This window comes from Dipodomys merriami, unplaced genomic scaffold, assembly GCF_024711535.1.
Source record: "Dipodomys merriami isolate MVZ:Mamm:240054 unplaced genomic scaffold, mDipMer1.0.p SCAF_2286, whole genome shotgun sequence".
Taxonomy (NCBI): Eukaryota; Metazoa; Chordata; class Mammalia; order Rodentia; family Heteromyidae; genus Dipodomys; species Dipodomys merriami.
The window spans coordinates 25131-44217 of record NW_027203700.1 but is presented as its reverse complement, the minus strand read 5'-3'; the positions used below and the strand labels follow the sequence as shown (position 1 = coordinate 44217).

General features: G+C 40.7%; 1 protein-coding gene across 2 annotated transcripts in view; it reads right to left on the bottom strand.

Annotated features, from left to right (window-relative positions):
• LOC138835111 (WD repeat-containing protein 37) overlaps nucleotides 1-19087 on the bottom strand; it is a 49756-nt gene that overhangs the window by 15749 nt on the left and 14920 nt on the right. For both annotated transcript variants that reach the window (XM_070033775.1, XM_070033776.1), the window contains exons 8-10: nucleotides 18309-18385; nucleotides 10433-10673; nucleotides 9164-9305 (exon numbers count right to left, since the gene is read on the bottom strand). In XM_070033775.1, the coding sequence (XP_069889876.1) occupies nucleotides 9164-9305; nucleotides 10433-10673; nucleotides 18309-18385 (460 nt within the window). The remainder of the gene's footprint in view (nucleotides 1-9163; nucleotides 9306-10432; nucleotides 10674-18308; nucleotides 18386-19087) is intronic.

Below are 19087 nucleotides of genomic sequence, written 5' to 3'. Positions count from 1 at the left end.
GTATGTTCTTGGCTTGTTTTGCAACATGACCTTTCCCATAGAAGGAAACACTTAACTTCTCTGCATTTACAATTTTCTTCAGTAAGAATATGTCCCAGGGCTGGAAATGTGGCTTAGTAGTTGAGTGCTTGCCTCGCATGCATGAAGCCTTGGGTTCAATTCCTCAGTACCACATAAACAGAAAAGGCCAGAAGTGGTGCTATGGCTCAAGTGACTGAGTGCTAGCATTAAACAAAAGCAGCTCAGGGACAGTGCCTAGGCGCTGAGTTCAAGCCCCAGGGCAAAAAAAAAAAGAAAAGGAAAAAGAATATGTCCTATGTTTTTATTCAAGTTTAGCTTTTATTGTGATATCACTTTAACGATATTAGAAGCAGTAAGTTAGAAAAAAATGAGGCCTAGGGGTGGGGTGCAGTAGATGGGGAACCACCAATAGACACTAACACAATAGCAAAAAGCAATTACTGACTTCCAGAGAAGCCAGAACAAAAGGAAACACAAAATATGAAGCAGACACACAAAACTTTGGGAGCAACTCAGTGTAGGGAAGCAATACAATAATATATACAAGATTCCTGCCGGGTGCTGGTGGCTCACGCCTGTAATCCTAGCTACTCAGGAGGCTGAGATCTGAGGATCATGGTTCAAAGCCAAGCCAGGAAGGAAAGTCTGTGAAACTCTTATCTCCAATAAACCACCAGAAAGCTGGAAGTGGTGCTGTGACTCAAGTGGTAGAGTGCTAGCCTTGAGATGAGGGACAGTGCCCAGGCCCAGAGTTCAAGCCCCACAACCGACAAAATAAATAAATAACAGAGTCCTAAAAGCAGCCATGTTTTTCTTTTTACACACACACACACACACACACACACACACACACACACACACACACACACACACACACACACACACACACACACACACACACACACACACACACACACACACACACACACACACACACACACACACACAAAATTCAAAAGATTCAGTCTTTCTGAAAAAGTTTTGGTTCTTGAGGGATTACTGGAGGAGTCGCTTATGTGGCACACCTTGCTCCCTTAAAGATGGCAGTTAAATGAAGTGTTAACTCCATGCTATAACTGAGTGTCAGACACTGCAGCTCAGATGTAAACAGAAAACCCAGGCAGTGGCTGATGTGACAGGAAGCAAAAGTAGCTGCCAACCTGCCTGGTAACAGCCCCATCTGAGCTAAGTGTGGACGGAGCTGTCCAGCTGCCACTGGCTGTGCCAGGACCCAAAGTCCACACCAATGTCACCACCACCTTGTCCAAAGCTCAAACTACAAAACTGCTCCAATGGTCCCGCATAACACACATGGTTTCTGCTTTACACTTGCTGCATATGACAGTGGTGGGTCATGTCTGCTCAGCGAGTCGGAGTCCAGTACTGTTCCAGTGTGGGTCACCCTGAGGGCCACTCTCCAGTCAACTCAGTGGGAAGTGATGGACCTCAATACCTCACAAAAAAAAAAAATCTGTCAAGCAGAACTATTTAAAAAGCACTAATTCCTTCCTTCCTTATCGTATTCCTAAACAGTTCATTAATGAGGATTTAAAAGAGAAAAATGGAAGCTGTGTGCCAGTGGCTCATACCTGTAATCCCACCTACTCAGAAGGCTGAGATCTGAAGATTGTGGTTCAAAGCCAGCCAAGGTAGGAAAGAATATGAGACTCTTATCTCCAATTAACCACCCAAAAGTCAGAAGTGAGCCAGACTGTGGCTCAAGTGGTAGAGCACAATCCTTGAGCAAAAAAAGCTTAGGGACAGCACCCAGGCACTGAGCTTAAGCCCCACAACCAACCTCCCACCTCTGTCCCAAAAAAACAAAACAAAAGCTGGGCACCGGTGGCTCACGCCTGTAATCCTAGCTACTCTGAAGGCTGAGTATACTTTATGTGTATCTGTAACTAGGTTTTTGTTCCTAATGCATATTGACTTAGTCACAATTATAAGAAATGTTCAGGAAAAAAAGCAGCAGAATGAAGAACTAAGTGTCTAACTCACTATATGATCTATAGCACTTCCAAAAAATCATGAAGGGCTTTTACCATGATAAAAGACATTTTAATAAAATACATACAAACATCTTCACACATTTTTTTTTTTTGGTCAGTCATGGGCCTGAACTCTGGGCCTGGGCACTGTCCCTCAGCTCTTCAGCTCAAGACTAGCATTCCACCACTTGAGCCACAGCGCCACTTCTGGCTTTTTCTACTTATGTGGTGCTGAAGAATTGAACCCAGGGCCTCGTGCATGCAAGGCAAGCACTTTACCACTGAGCCACCTTCCCAGCCCCTCTTCACACATTTCTTAAAGGCAGTTTACATGTTAGATGGTCTTGCTCCCTCACATGGTGTCATCACTGAACACGGAAAGGGTTACTGAACACCCTTTTGTGTTCCCACACTCTCAGCAAACATGCCAGTGGGCAGGAAAGACCCTGAGACTACTATCTCCTATAAACCACCAGAAAACTGGAAGTGGCACTGTGGCTCAAGCAGTAGAGTGCTCACCTTGAGCTGAAGAGCTGAGGGACAGCTCCCAGGCTCAGAGTTCAAACCCCACAACTGCAAAAAAAAAAAAGAGTCACAAACAGAAATTTCTAACTTTTTAAAACTATATCCTGAATCCAAACTTTAAAACGTATCAAAATGGAACAAACACAATAAATGACTATCTATCCATCAAGCTCCAGGACAATGAGCCAGAAAGGAATGAGGAGCTGTGCAGCTGCTGGCCTACCCCGGTCAAGCTGCCCAGGAAACCTGCACAGCAGTGCCCCTCACTCTCAAAGCTGCTTTGAACACTCCATGCACACGGTATGTTCACACAACCCATACCTACTAACGTCTGATTAGTCGTTTCTATGGCCACAGGCAGTCAATGGTCAGTACAAAAGAACAACCTTTCCAAACACACTTCATGTCTGCCAACTCCTGCCCACTGTATTTCTTTATCAATCTGGGCAATATATTTAGTTGAATTAAACTGAGAAAACTCTAAAACAGGGAAATATTTTGGGAGTTTATGCTATTAGTCTATTACTTCTTAAGATTTTATCACTCTAGATATCAACAAATTATTGCTAGGGATTATATAACGATACAAACATCCTCAAAATAAAATTATTTTGACCCACCTAATTAAAAAGAACATACCTTGCAGCATATGAGAGCAAGTAAAACTGAGAGTTTGGGTCCAAGATCTATGATGTGAGTTTACAGTAACACATAGGTCATTTAATTCCTCAAACAGCCATTTCTACTGAACCACTGTTCCCAGAAGACATCACTCAGCAGATGTTTCTCTTCTGACTCCTCACAGAACAGTGCTGAAAAGCACTCACCAAGAGTAAAGCAGATTTTGAAACTAGGTTTGGTCTTCCAAACTCTCCACCCCAAGGCAGCACTCCTACAGTGCTGGCCCCAGTACTTCCTGTGTGCTAACTTGACAAAGTACAAAATTCGGTTATAATTAGAATCGACCATCTTGGTTTTAAAAAAAAAGTCATTTCTCAAACTTTTTTCTCCTTCAAAGCATAAAGAAAACTACTGGTTATCAGCACATAAAATTCAAAGCTATTTTTACCTTGGGTAAGTATATGATCAAGAACTTAGAACTGGTATTTAGTAATAAAGGCATTTAAAAAATCCTAATTTAAAACAGTTATTATAATTTTAAGCTGTCATTTTTATTAGATGTGCTTTGTTTTCTTTGGGAGAAAGTTCATTTTTAAACTAAAATGAAACGAAATTATGTGGAAAATCAAAAGGAAAGAAAAACTTTTCTATCCTGGAATATTTTATGCATTCAGATAATTTCAGAGTCTTTTCAATGCCAAGGTTTATTCACACTGGTAGATAAATACTGTCAGGGAGGTCTGGGCCAAAGTCATTGGCCACCCACAGAGGAAGCTTAATCACCATGACTGCTTCAACTGGCAATCCCTCTTTACAGCAACTGAAACAAAGCAAAACAAAAAGTGAAAAATAAAAAGGAAGTGGGGCCGGCAGAGGGAAGAGAACTCTCCAAGCTCCTAAAGAAGGTTGTGGTGCCCCTGGACTCAGAGGCCCAGAGCCAGGCCCTTCTGCTCATGAACCTCTCCAAGGACAGGGAATGGATAAAACCTAGAAACAACTTCCTTAAGCTGAGAGCCCAGCCTGTACACACACCACATGTACACACACCTCAACAGGTGTGTAGAAGACACAGACCAAGAGAGGGAAGGGCTCCCTGAGGAAGATGTTAGCCTGGCTAAATGAACAATGCTACCAGGTAAAAAGCCCATGGATCCATATGGATTTAGCTCAGACCAGGTAAAAGCACTGAACTCAGTTCCAACTCCTGATGATTACAATAGAAATACATGAAAAAGAAATGGCCAACAGCTGAAATGATCACGTCACTTCAAAATTTCCAAATGAAACATGTCTATTATTGCCAAGAACAAGCATAATTTTACATTCCTGCTAGTGGTAAAATATTATGAAAGTACCTAAAGTTACTTTTCATATAAATTGGTACCCACTAAGCTACTAGCAACTAGCAAATAACAGCCACACAGTTACATGAAATCAATACCATTATGCTAGAATTCCTACTATAATGAAGAGATGTCATAATACAGAAGAAAAATAAATGAAATACATCAAAAAGAGAAAGGCTTGTTAGTCCCTTTCTAAAAATGTATGATAAAAGCCTTAACCAGAGCCCACATCAAGGCTCTCCATCTCTACCTGGCAAAGATAATTAAAGTATGGGTTTCTAGGGAATCCATTTAGCCACTGTATTTATCTCACGATGAAACATTTTATCTTAAACTCTTAGTTTACAAAAAAGGCACAGAAGCCACATAAAAATGCAAGTTGAAAAGAGGAAAAACATCTCTTCTGTCTGACTCCTATAGAAATTAGATTACAAATCTAAGCTAAGAATTGTGAAACCTATATAGCTACATCTTGCCTTCAAAAACTCCAATATACATATTTGATGAAATGTACAGTTCTATTACTCACATTATAAAAGGCATTATGTTCTATGTCTATAAAACAAATTTACTAAATAATTTATGCTAAGTTACCATGAATGAAAATATACCCTAAAATAAAATTTTAAGAGAGCTCCTTATCATGTTACTATACCAAAGGCATTTGTATATTTAAAGACATTAGTATATTCAAGAAATGTTGTCTCTTCATCAGGTGCCAATAGCACACACTTGTAATCTTAGCTACTCAGGAAGCTGAAATCCAAAATTCTTGACTCAAAGCCAGCCCAGACAGACAAATCTGAGAGACTTTTATCTCCAATTAACCAGCAAGAAGACAGAGTGGGGGGTGTGGCTCAAGTGGTAAAGCATCAGCTTTGAGTAAAAAGGCTCTTGCTAAGCAAGAGCATGAGGCCCTAAGAGGGAGGGAAGGAAGGAGGAAAGGAGGATCACTTTACAAGGCTACAGCAGTAAGAACAGCAATGTTTTTTTGCTCTTCTTCAGGACTGACAGTCTGAGTTTTGCTTTACATATTCAGGAATTGAGTTAAAGGTCTTATGAAAACCACTCTGGAAAACCAAGTAACTATATTTGATAGATTGAAAGACAGTACTGTAGGCCTAATAATAAACTTCTAAGAGAACACATCCGCTTTTTTTTTTTTTAAGTGGCAGACTCTATGTTAGCTGCTAACATGAAGGCTGAATGGCCATCTCCCTCAAGGTCAGGGTTGTAACAAAATACTCAGGGCTCATGGATGACACAAAGGTGATGTGCAGCACTGAAGAAAAGCCTACAAAACAGAGGAGCTATCATGACAGGCCCACAGGGGAAAGGCAGAAGCTCCAGGGCTGGCACTGGGAACATCACAGGTTAAGTGTCCACACACACTGCAGACACTGACCTTTCTTCTACTCTCAACCAAGAATTAAATCATGTTTGCTTTTAATCAGAGAATACCCTGGCATGAATGCTATCAGCTATGTGTTGTTCATATGGGCTCAAACCTTCAGAATTCATGACAAAGACAAAAAAGCAACAATTACTTAGGAATTCCTCAGATAAAACCTTGTGAAATGTCTCATTTCCTGCTTTTCTAAATCAGAGACATTTTTAGAGGCTTCCTGCTGATAGGATATTACAAAGAAATAGGTGTGTTCAATAAAGAAGGCTGTAGCTCCATCTGCTGACTAAGCTCCATCTGCTAACTAAGTCCTAACCAAGGCTGCGCAATGAAGGCTAGAGGCACCGTAGGCCAGGCACCCTTATACCTGTCTGCATAGAACAAGAAACCAGAAGAAAATCCAGACTCCCATTAGCACACCTACCAATTCAGAAAGCCCTAAAAAGGATCAAAGCTTTCCCTTTACTGATACAGCAAAGAATCTAGTACCAAAGAAAAACCTTTCAATGCTTTCTTACAGATCTGTGACTGATAAAATATATTTATTCAATGCTCGATAGGAAATGTACTCATTACCTTACTCATTTAACTGTAACCCCTCTGTACAGTATTTTTACAATAAAAAATACAAAAAAAAAAGGCCAAGAGGGTCAATTTGAATATAAGCAAAATACCAGATGAAATCTTAGTCAATATTTTGAGATTGGGAATGATTCTGAACTAGGAAAATAGCTTTATTCTTAAAAGATATATGTTCAGTATAATACCTTTACATTTTATGTAGACAGACAAGAAGACCAAAAACAAATGTGGTACAAAACGAGGAGAATCCATTAATTATTATTATATTATTCTTCCGACTGGCTTGAAACTTCAAAATAATTAGGAACAAATGCTCAGCCCATGGAGTTCTCACTCTTCAGTGCCTTGGAGTGCTGAGGCATGCGCCCCTACACCTTGGGGTGCCCTAAAGGAAAGCTGCAGTGAATGACAGCCCAGCAGCTATAGCGGCCCCCACCCCATTCCAGTGTGCACACAGCATGGCCCGACAGGGCCCTTAAATGTCGGTCCCTCCCCTCTGTATGTAGCAGAGGTCAGGGAGGGTATATCCAGGATAATGTGGTTCTTCTCCCTGGTCCCCAGCGACACCCTGGCCTCCTTCCCACCAATGTGTTAAGTAGGCAGGACTGGAGTCTATTCGCAGATGGAGCCACTTAGCAGAGTTCAGGGTTTGGGCCGAGCCCATGCTGTTCTGTGATGGAGTGACAGTGCTGTCACTCCACTGTGTTCAGCCACTGAGAATGCAGATGTGTTCTGTTACTGTGGCCACTGTAACCCAAGCTAATAAAAGCCTATCTAACATCAAGATGAAGCCATCGGATCCCTTGGAAAAGACCTAGTCACACATGAAGATCTCTATACACGTTCATAATTACTGATCACTAACATTACTGTAGACCCTTAGACTCAGGACACTAACTTGTTTTCCAACCTCAGGCTTCTTTCAAAGTACATGTCCTGTTTTTCCTCCAAATATCTTACTAGTATTTTGAACATTAAAACTAAAATATATAAAACAATTTTTCAGTTTGCAGTACTGAAATGAGCAAATACATGGGCATTTAGAAATACTCCCTTAGGAGTGAGGGAAGGGGTGACATTGTCCAAAAAGAAATGTACTCTTCCTCTAATTTATGCAACTGTATGTAACCACCCTCTATACACCACCTTTATAATAACAATTTTTTTTTAAAATCACAAGGGCTGGGAAGGTGGGTCAGTGGTAGAGTGCTTGCCTTGTATGCATGAAGCCCTGGGTTTGATTCCTCAGCACCACATACGCAGAAAAAGCCAGAAGTGGTGCTATGGCTCAAGTGGTAGAGCACTAGCCTAGCCTTGAGCTCAAGAGCTGAAGGACAGTGCCTAGGCCCAGAGTTTGGGCCCCATGACCAACCCCAAAAAAAAAATCACAACAAGTTAAAAAAAAAAAATACACACACACACACACACACACACACACACACACACACACACACACACACACACACACACACACACACACACACACACACACACACACACACACACACACACACACACACACACACACACACACACACACACCTATACACATACTCCCTTGGGACTGGATGTGTGGCTTAATCGGCCCAGCATCTGCCCAAGTAAGCACAAAGCTCTAAAGTTCAAATTCTAGTAGCACCAAGAAAAATTCAAACTTAAAATTAAATACTCCCAGGGCTGGGAAGGTGGCTCAGTGGTAGAGTGCTTGCCTTGTATGCCTGAGGCCCTGGGTTTGATTCCTCAGCACCACATAAGCAAAAAGAAAAAAGCCAGAAGTGGTGCTGTGGCTCAAATGGTAGAGCACTAGCCTTGAGCTGAAGAGCTGAGGGACAGCGCCCAGGCCCAGAGTTCAGGCCCCACGACCGGACTCAAAAAAAAAATTTTTTTTTTTTTTTAAGTACTCCCTGAGCATAAGAGGCAGGGATCTTCTTGGACATCAGTCTATCACATGGGATAAGAAGGGTCAGTGGAGCAAAGGAAAGCAGTGGACAGGATGTGTGTGGGTGTACATGGACAGGAGACCTGCTGCTGAATCAGACAGGAAGCACAGAGGAGTGGAGAGAGAGATGTAGAAGAGGAGCAAGCATCAAGAAATATTCCTCGGCATGTGTCATGCACAACTGACAGTCTCCTCATTTACTGACCAGGATGAGACTAGAAGAACCAGTATGTAGGAAGTCCTTATGCTCAAGCTGCCTGCTAGAAATACAAGCAGGGGGACACACCCCAGACTGAGCAGCTCTGCCTGTCTGTGTGCACCTAAGTATATATATACCATCTCCCAGATTATGCCCTGAAAATAACACGTAATAACAAAATCTAAACTAAGCAAGATGTATTACACTAAGTCCTGAGTGGCCACCGAGAGCTCCATGTGGACACACTGGATAGAGGCGGGATCACCCTTCTTTCATGTGCACCACCCGCCCTGGACGCCTCCAGTTCTTCATCCCCTCTCCCATGCCCATTCCACACCCATAAATTATGTAAAAATTACTATCTGCAGTTTTCCTTAACCTGTTAGTTCTCTGGATCAAAAGGTTGAGAAAAGGTAGTTATCTTGAAAGAGAGCAAAGCTACAAATACTGAAAATAAGGGTAGAATTACATTTTAATGGCAACCCGAAAAATTTCTTTATGCATAGTTAAGATCTTTGAACGACGGCAACTCACTCCGTGTGTCCTTGGAAAACATTCACGGAGTGGATGGAAGGGTCCCTGAAATCCCAGAGACGGAAAGTCGTGTCACGGGAAGAGGTCACCACAAGCCGCTGAGTAGGGTGTGTGCAACAGTGCGTTAACTCCTGGTCATGCCCTACAACCAAATACAACAGAAATGCAAGATCATCCACCCGCAGACATACAGAGTGAAAGAATCAAAACTACTCATGGGCTCCACTGCTGATATCCAAGGGAAGGCGAACCTCAAGAGCTCGCTTCACAAGATAGAGTCCTGCTGAAACTGGTTTTCCCTCACAGTCTAGAAGTCCCTTCAGTTATCCAATTAAAAAAACAAGAACCAGATGTAGTATAACCCACTTCCCGATTCTATCAGAGTCAAATCACTCACTTTACCTGGTTAAGCATAACAATTTACATCTTAATTCTTTACTTCTAGGATAGTTTCTAATGGTACATAACACTGGGTCTTCGGTAAAATACATAAACTATTATACATTTTCTCTCACAAAAAGTATTTCATGGATACAATTATGGACTTTAAATCAGCTGACTTAGTACTGATCAAAAGACAGGTTAACTCTGGGCGAATGCCTTGAGCTAACCAGGTGAGTAGGCCCATTCAAAGGCCCACAATCCCAAATCTGAAAGTTTCAGCTAGCAGAGGCTCACTTCTAATGGCTTGGAAGACAACAAAGAGCCTTGTAAAGGCCTTTAGACAAGCCATCTGGGATCCCGGGACAGCCTCTAGATGCTTAGTATAGACCTTGGCGAACAGCTAGCAAGAAAATGAAGGCCTCAGTCACACAGCAAAAAGGAAACAGATTCTTTCAATGACCAGTACGCTTACAAGAGGATCCTAAGCCCCATTGAGGTAGGTCCCACCTGGGCAACACCTTCACTTCAGCCTGAAAGACTGTGAGCAGAGAGGCTCCCATGAACTCAAAAAGCCTGACCAGGAAACCTTGAGACAGTACATTCTTCTTGTGTTAAGCAGCTAAATTTATCACAGAGAAATAGAAAATCAATAAAAAAAAAAAAATCACATTGCAAATATCTAGATGCTAAACACTGCATGCTACAATTAATCTCTGAAAGGCAATCTTAATTACCAATATTTTATGAACTCTAAAGGAGTTCCAAAAATTTCAAAGACCCAAGAGGGTTCAAACAATTCTGGCCAAGAAGTAGTCTGTAGGATCAGATATAATATGCACATCATCTGCAAGTGCTCAGTTAGGAAGTTCAATTATGGCAAGGTACCTGTCAGAGAATGAACAAGTTCAGATGTCTCAACATCATACAGGTTCGCTGTTCTGTCCCATGAAGCTGTTACTGTCTGCTTCCCTCCAACCAGCCAATCTGCAGCAATGACCACACCTTGGTGGCTTTTGAGAGATGTCAGCGGAACCCGGATAGTTGGGCAGTCACTGGACACGTCTCCGTCAATATCAGCCTCATCTTTATCAGAACACTCTACTTCATCTTCGCCAGATATTTGTTGCTAAGAGTAAAATCAGAAAAGAAAGACTTCTTGGAATTCCTAGGGGTTTTACTGATAGGTTACACCATGAGAACATTCTTATTATTCTAGGATTTGGTCATCATTAAATGTAAGCATAGTATCTAGCAAATAACAAGTGCTTAATAAATTTGTTACCTATATATATGACTTAGCTATAACCAAAGGCCAAAAAAAGCAATTATGACACCCAATTTACTATAAATCATGGCAAATACAATGATTTTCAGTATTTTAAGTTTCTACCATTTGTCAGTAGAAATATAACAATAAACAAATACAACTAAAAACAACATTACAATAAAAATGGCATTTCAATTCTCAAGAGCCTGTTTAGAATATAGATCAAGAATTATAAAATAATTATGTTAAAATAACCAAATTCTGTAATAATGAAAGTTCAATTTATTTTCCTATGATATCAATGAAGTTTACTGTCAAATCCAAAAGATAAAATAAAAATGTAACAGGCAGTATGTATTCATTCAGCAGATACTGGTAAGTTGCTTAAAGACAGACTTGTGGTTACACAGGAGAAAGGAACATGGGTCATAAGAAGACTGTGCTTATTACCGGTTGTACACAAGCCTGGAAAGTCCCTGCCCTCCCAGAATAACTATCCTAGCAAAGATGACATACTACACACACATCACAAGAGTATAAGAATGTATGGCACAGACATGAATACACTACTGTGACACGTAAACACAATGTGCATCAGAAAAGGTATGTGCTGCACATGCACTAATAAAAGCAGAGAGAGAGAGAGAGAGAGAGAGAGAGAGAGAGAGAGAGAGCGCACTATGGAAAAAATCAAGGCAAGGAGGAGACAGTTGAGGGCTTCTGTTTAACAAAAATCTTAGTAAAAAATGGCTCTAACAAGGTAACTTTGGGTCAGATCATTAAAAAAGCAAGGGAAAAAGACATTCAAATATTGAAAGGAACATTCACTGCAGGCAGAGGAAAGAAGGGTGAAGTTCCGGGCAGGCTCAGGTAGAATCATGTAAAGCCTGGTAGATCACGGGAAGGATTCTCAATTTTATTTCCTATGTAATAGAATATAGAGAAAAATCAGGAGACTGTCATGGCTGAATTCTTTTTTTTTTTTTTTTTTTTATTTTATTTTATTTTATTTGAGAACATACTGTACAGGGGGGCTACAATTACATGGGCAGGATAATACATACATTTCTTACCAAGCATTGCAGCCTCCTCCTTTGTTTACCCTTCACTTCCCTTCCCCGCCTCCCCCCTCCCCCCACCCAATTTTACCCCCCTCCCCCCACCCAATTATACCCCCCTCCCCCCCACACACCGACATTGTAAAGCTGGTTTTGACATGACATTTTGTACTTCTCATTGTTGCAACAGGTCCACCTGAATCCTTAAACTACTTGTTTGTCCCCATCTCCTCCACATGTTATACTGACATCAAATATAGTGAAAGCGGGGGTTACACTGTGGGGGAGGGACATACAAAGCAACAAAGAAATAATCTTATAAATGCGTTAGAAACACATGCGTGAAAGAAACGAAAACATTAAAATACATATTTAAGGGTTCATTTTCCTAACATCACATTATCTGACCTTTTCCGCTTGACTCATACCTATACTAGATATTGCAAATAAGGGAAACCATGGGACCTATGCTTCTTTGGGCCTGGCTTACTTCACTTAATATAATTTTTTCCAAACCTTTCCATTTCCTAACAAATGGGGAAATGTCATTCTTTCTGATGGAGGCATAGAATTCCATTGTGTATATATACCACATTTTCTTGATCCATTCATCTACTGAGGGGCATCTGGGTTGGTTCCATATCTTAGCTATGGTAAATAATGCTGCAATAAACATAGTTGTGCTGGTAGCTTTAGTGTGGTCTTGTTTGTAAACATTTGGGTAAATGCCCAAAAGTGGGATTGCTGGATCATAGGGGAGATCTATGTGAAGTCTTTTGAGGAACCTCCATACTGCTTTCCAAAGTGGTTGAACAAGTTTACATTCCCACCAACAATGAAGTAAGGTTCCTTTCTGTCCACATCCCCTCCAGCATCTGTTGTTGTTAGAGTTCTTGATTTTTGCTGTTCTAACTGGAGTGAGGTGATATCTCAATGTTGTTTTGATTTGCATTTCTTTTATGGCTAGGGATGTTGAACATTTCTTCATGTGTCTATTGGCCATCCTTCTTTCTTCTTCAGAGAAGCTTCTCTTTAAGTCTTTCGCCCACTTATTTATTGGGCAGTTGTTTCTTTGAGGATTTGTTGTTGGGTGGTTTAATTTTTTGAGTTCCAAGTATATTTTAGATATGAGACCCTTGTCCGTTGTATGGCTAGTAAAGATCTTCTCCCAATCGGTGGGCTTTCTATTGATCTTGCCAGCTATGTCATTTGCCCTGCAGAAACTCTGCAATCTTATGCAATCCCATTTGTCCAACCTTTCTTTGATTTGTTGTGCTTCCGGGTCTCTATTCAGAAAATTTCGACCTGAGCCAAGGAGACCTAGGGTTTCTCCTATTCCATCCTGTAATGTTTTCAGAGTGTCTGCTTTGAGTTCAAGGTCTTTGATCCATTTGGAGTTGATTCTGGTACAGGGTGATATATAAGGATCTAGCTTTAGTTTTCTACATGTAGTTAACCAATTTTGCCAGCACCATTTACTGAAGAGGCTGTCTTTCTTCCATTCTATTGTTTTAGCTTCCTTATCGAAGATTAGATGGCTATAGGTCTGTAGGTTCATTTCTGGGTTTTCAATTCTATTCCATTGGTCCTGAGGTCTGTTCTTATGCCAATACCAAGCTGTTTTGATTACTATGGCTTTATAGTAGAGTTTGAAATTTGGTATTGATATTCCTCCAGCAGTGTTCTTTCCGTTGAGGAGCGTTTTTGCTATTCGGGGTCTTTTATTGTTCCATATGAATTTTTGGATTGCCTCCTCTATTTCCTTGAAGAATGAGGGTGGAATTTTGATAGGTATCGCGTTGAATTTGTAGATAGCCTTGGGAAGTATTGCCATTTTCACGATGTTAATCTTGCCAATCCAGGAGCATGGGAGGTTTTGCCATTTTTTAAGTTCTGTGTTGATTTCCTTTTTCAAGATTTTAAAGTTTTCATCATAGAGGTCCTTCACTTCTTTGGTTAAGTTAATTCCTAGGTATTTTATTTTTTGTGGGGCTATTACAAATGGAGTTGCTTTCCTAATTTCAGCCACACTTTTCTCATTGTTGGCATATAGAAATGTCATGGCTGAATTCTTATGCTGAAGCTTGAACTCATAGGACCTCAGAATGCTTCTGTATTTGGAAAAAGAACCTTTAAGGAGGTAATTAAGTGAAATTCAGGCCATTAGACTGGGCCCTAATCCAAAATGCCTGGTGTATTATGAGATTACAAGAGAGACACACAAAAGACCAAGAGTTATCTTCTCAGATAACTATCTTCACGATAAGGAGAGACTATAAACAACCATTACGACAGCTCACTGCTAGCCTCCAGAGTGTGACAACACTTATGAAATGTTGAAGCCATCTAACCAGTGGTATTTAGTCATGGTAGCGCCAGGAAACACCGGAGAGAGCCTGACAGATTATAGAAGTGCAGGTAAGAGATGGCAGCCTGGACTAGATTGGTAATAAGAAAATTGAGAAGGCTGATTAAAATATCCTCCAAGTAAAGATTCAGAGTTTGCTGACAGGAGGGCTACACATATATAGTATGAGAAAAATGCAAGAGTTCACAAACATCTTAAAGGTACACAATCCAAACCCCTAGGTGAGTAACAGTGACATTTCCTGAAAAGGGTAACACAATGAAAGGAACTGAGTTTGGAAACTAATTTTCAGATTCAGTAGAGGCCTATGACACATCCAAATAGAAACACAGATGACTATGAAAGTCTGGAGTAAAAGGGAAAGTCAGAAAATTTAGGGACACATAGTCATAGGTGCTGAATGGAAACCACTTGGTCCCAGTGTGAAAGAACAGGTGAGCATCAAAGTTAGGAGAGCCACACACAAGAGTAGGTGGAATATCAGACAAAAGCAAGCCATCAGGGCTCAAGAAGAGGGAAGAAAGAGAGAGAGGAACAAGGAGAAAGTTGTATGTAGTTAGTAACTGCACTTACAAAGCCCAAATGGTAGTTTCCAAGTATCTCTGAATGAACAATGTGAAGAGAACTTTGATGATAGAAACCCATCAAAAGAAAAAAAAAATAGATGATTATTTAAATAGATGCAAAAAAGAAATTTCTTAAAAATAATAACCACTAAGATATCATGGGAAAGGAATCAGTAGAGAGATCAAAGAGAAGTGCATCTAAGAGAATGCTAAACTTTCTAACAGCTCTGTTACCTGCTAGACACTTGACCTAGAACAGGGAACCCACTGGCTGTTTTATTTTTTTTTTTTTTTTTTTATTTTTGGTCCGGTCGTGGGCCTGAACTCTGGGCCTGGGCACTGTCCCTCAGCTCTTCAGCTCAAGGCTAGCGCTCTACTACTTGAGCCACAGCTTCACTTCTGGCTTTTTTTTCTTTTTGCTTATGTGGTGCTGAGGAATCGAACCCAGGGCCTCATGCATGCAAGGCAAGCTCTCTACCACTGAACCACCTTCCCAGCCCGCCACTGCCTGTTTTAAAGAAACAAGTGTATAATGGAGCAACTTTCTCAAACAAGATACATCTGCAGGTGTTGGTAATAAGCTCCTATGAGTTTGGGCCACAGTTTAGTATTGGCCACCTCGTCCACTGTGGAGGAACCATGTATTATAGGATAGGTAGACCATGGGCTCAAAAGGGAACTCTGGAGCTCCTGGTGGTCAGCACCCAGGTGACACAATGTTAGGTTGCTCTGTGGTGACTACCTGCCCGGTAAGCTCAAGGCCCTGAGATCAAACCTAAGTAATACCAAAAACAGAATTAATAGCAGAATTGTTTTAAAGAGTGGAAAACGCTTAACCTGTCTTCAATAAGAACTACACTATGACACAATATGCTGAAAGATGTTTTACAGTATGAATTTAGAAAGTCCCATATTAAAAATTAAGCTGGGTGCTGGTGGCTCATGCTTGTGATCCCAGCTACTCAGAAGGCTGAGATCTGAGGATCGAGGTTTGAAGTGGGCCTGAGCTGGTGCTCATGCCTTGTAATCTCAGCTATTCAGGAGGCTGAGATCTGAGGATCAAGGTTTGAAGTAGACCTGGCAGTAAAGTCTGTGAGTGAGATCCTTCTCACCAATTAACTAACTCCAGAAAAGCCAAAAGTGGAGCTGTGGCTCAAGTGGCAGAAAGCTTAGCTTAGATAAAGCACGTAAACTCTGAGATCAAGCCTCAGGACTGGCACTAAAGTATCAGCTCTTTATAACCTTCCTTTGGCAATGGGTAGGAGACAGAAAAGGAAAGGATTGTTTATACATATTTTTATCATGTTAGTAAGGAATACTAAAGATAGATTAATTTTCTAACTTTAATTGTGCATACAAGAATGACCAGTTTATTACTGATGAAACACTGACTGAGCAGTGAGTCCAGGAACCACCCAGTGTCCTAAGGCAGCAATGGCCAAGAGAAGCTTCTCAGTTAATTCTCTTCATTTTACTTTCAAATGGGAAAATTTAAACCTAATGGTTAAATTAATAACGTCTCAACATCACATAACTACTGTGACAAAATGACCTAGATAACAATCTAAATTTGTCTATACTATATCAAATAGTATGAGTTGTTTATAGAATTTTCTACTTAATATTTTCATGAAGCTATAAAGAAACCACAATACACCCCATACACACTAAACATTATATACTCAATTAAAAATGAACCATTGTGACCTCTCAGCTATAGAAAGTTCCATTTGTTGCTGAAATTGTTTAGCCTATCTCTAAATAGAACAGTGTTTCAAATGTTTACAAAGGAGAAAATATGGAAATTAAGCCAAGTGCCAAAGCTCATGCCTGTAATCCTAGCTACTCAGGAGGCTGAGATCTGAGGATCACAGTTCAAAGCCAGCCCAGGTAGGAAAAGTCTATGAAATTCTTTATCTCTATTTAACACAAATGAAATCAGAAGTAGGGCTGGGATGTAGCTCAGTGGAAGTGCTTGCCTAGCAAATGCAACATCCTGGGTTTGATCCCCAGTACAAAAAGGAAAAAGACAAAAAAAAAAAGCAAACAAAAAGAAGCCAGAAGTGAAACTGTGGCTCAAAGTGGCAGAGAACTAGCCTCAAGCAGGGACAGAGCTCAGGGCCCACCGAACTTCAAACCCCAGTAATAGGCACAAAATAATATAGACAGAATACAATAGATATGATAGACAATTGACAGATACAGACAGATAGATGGATAGATAGATAAGATAGGCAGACACAGACAGACAGATTTACCCCTAGAAAATCACTATCTAAAAGGATAATACATGTTCACAACCAGACAGTCCTTTCTTAAAAGGCCAGTACTGATGACCTTCCTTCATTTCATCTCCTTTTGTCTCCTTCCTCCCTGCTGGCAGCTTCTCTGCTAGTGTAATCTCATCCTCATTGATACCTTCTGAAGGTTACATCTGACACCTACACTAATCCCCCTTGAAAATGGATCCTTAGCCACACCCTAACTGCTCCCTTTCAGAACACACTTTCTCACTTCTTACACCATGAACAGGCTTGAAAATGTTCCCAATCAAATTCTTAGCTCTTTTCTTACTTAATAGTCCTTCAATTTCTCTCTCTCCCTTTCACAGTTTAAGTGTCAGAAGAACCCAAGCCATACCTTTTAACACTTCCCTTAGAAACTTTACTTCATTCAGAAATTGGAATTCTACCTTTCACGAAACACTAGAACACAGCTGAGTCATGTTCTTTGGCACTTAGTAACAAGAATTAGCTTTCCCAGTTTCTAACAGCAGCCTGTTCCTCATTTCCTTCCAAGACCTAACCAGATTGGCCAACATCTTCCTCATGGCCATAAAGACTAAGGAAAGAAAAGCTTCTCTCTAGCTCTTTTCTCCTTAGTCCTCAACAGAATCACTTTTAACAAGCTTCATTTGTGACAACAATCCCTGCATGACAATCCAGAATTTTTCTAGCATGTTTCTGAATATGCCTCTAAGCCTTCACCCATTAACTAGGTCCAGAGCCACTTATACATTTTCTAGGTATTTATGATGTCTGCATCCTACTTCTGGTATTGAATCTTATCAGTCAGGACCACTTACTAGAGACTGGGACTTAAATAAAGAAATTAATTTTCTCATAAAGAAATTAATTTTCTCATAATTCTGGAAGCTCCTGCCATCCTGATACCTGGCCGAAGGCCCTCTTCCTGTTTTGCACATGGCTTGTCCCTGTCTGCCACAGGGTGGAAGGACATACCATAACAGAGCAAGGGCAATTCCTCCCTCCCCCTTAGACCAGAGCTCCTTGTTTATGATCTCATTTAATCTCAACTCTTCTTTTGGACATTTCATCTCTAAACACAGTCATATTAGGACCTGGGGCTGCAACATATGAATGGAGAATACAAACATTCGGACCACCAGAGACGCTATAAACGTGTTCTAAAACTCTCAAACACCCAGAGTCCTACACTGGCAGGTTCATGCTGAGCTTTCAGGGTAAGTAAACAAGCTTACACTAGTGTCCGTAACAGGCTGAGGTGTCGGCAGCTGTACCACGTATCTCCAAATATGAGCAGTCTGATCTCCAGAGGCTGAAGAGAGAAATTGAGGGAAAATTACCTAGTATACACACCACACAAAATCTGTTCTTTGCTCTGATAAGAAATACTAGTCAAATCTTTGTAATTTAGTGATCAGTTCATAAAATGAATGTTCTTTATTAAACTAGCTATTCCTGGGCTACAAACGGCTATTAATGGGGCTGGGAAGGTGGCTCAGTGGTAGAGCGCTTGCCTTGCATGCATGAGGCCCTGGGTTCAATTCCTCAGCACCACATAAGCAAAAAGAAAAAAGCCGCAAGTGGTGCTGTGGCTCAAGTGGTAGAGCGCTAGCCTTGAGCTGAAGAGCTGAGGGACAGCGCCCAGAGTGCAGGCCCCTCGACCGGACCAAAAAAAAAAAAAAAAAAGACAAAGTATTTCTCCTTTCCATTTTAGGATAGAAAAGTTGTGGAGTTTTAAGATCTAAAACAGTAGATTTTGTTTTACATCTACCAAATGAAAATTCTATTATACTCTTAACTCATGATTATAACAGATACAGTTGAGATGTTTTAAAAAAGCAAGTAATCATCATTTTCATCCACTCAACATTGACAGGACTTAATTACCAGGCTCCTCTTAGTAGCACTTACTTATGCCACTTCCCTATTGCTTTGTTTTTATGACCCAGAGATTATAAGGAAATGCTCTAAAATTCAAGAAGTTAAAAAGTACAGCACTACAGAGCACAGATGA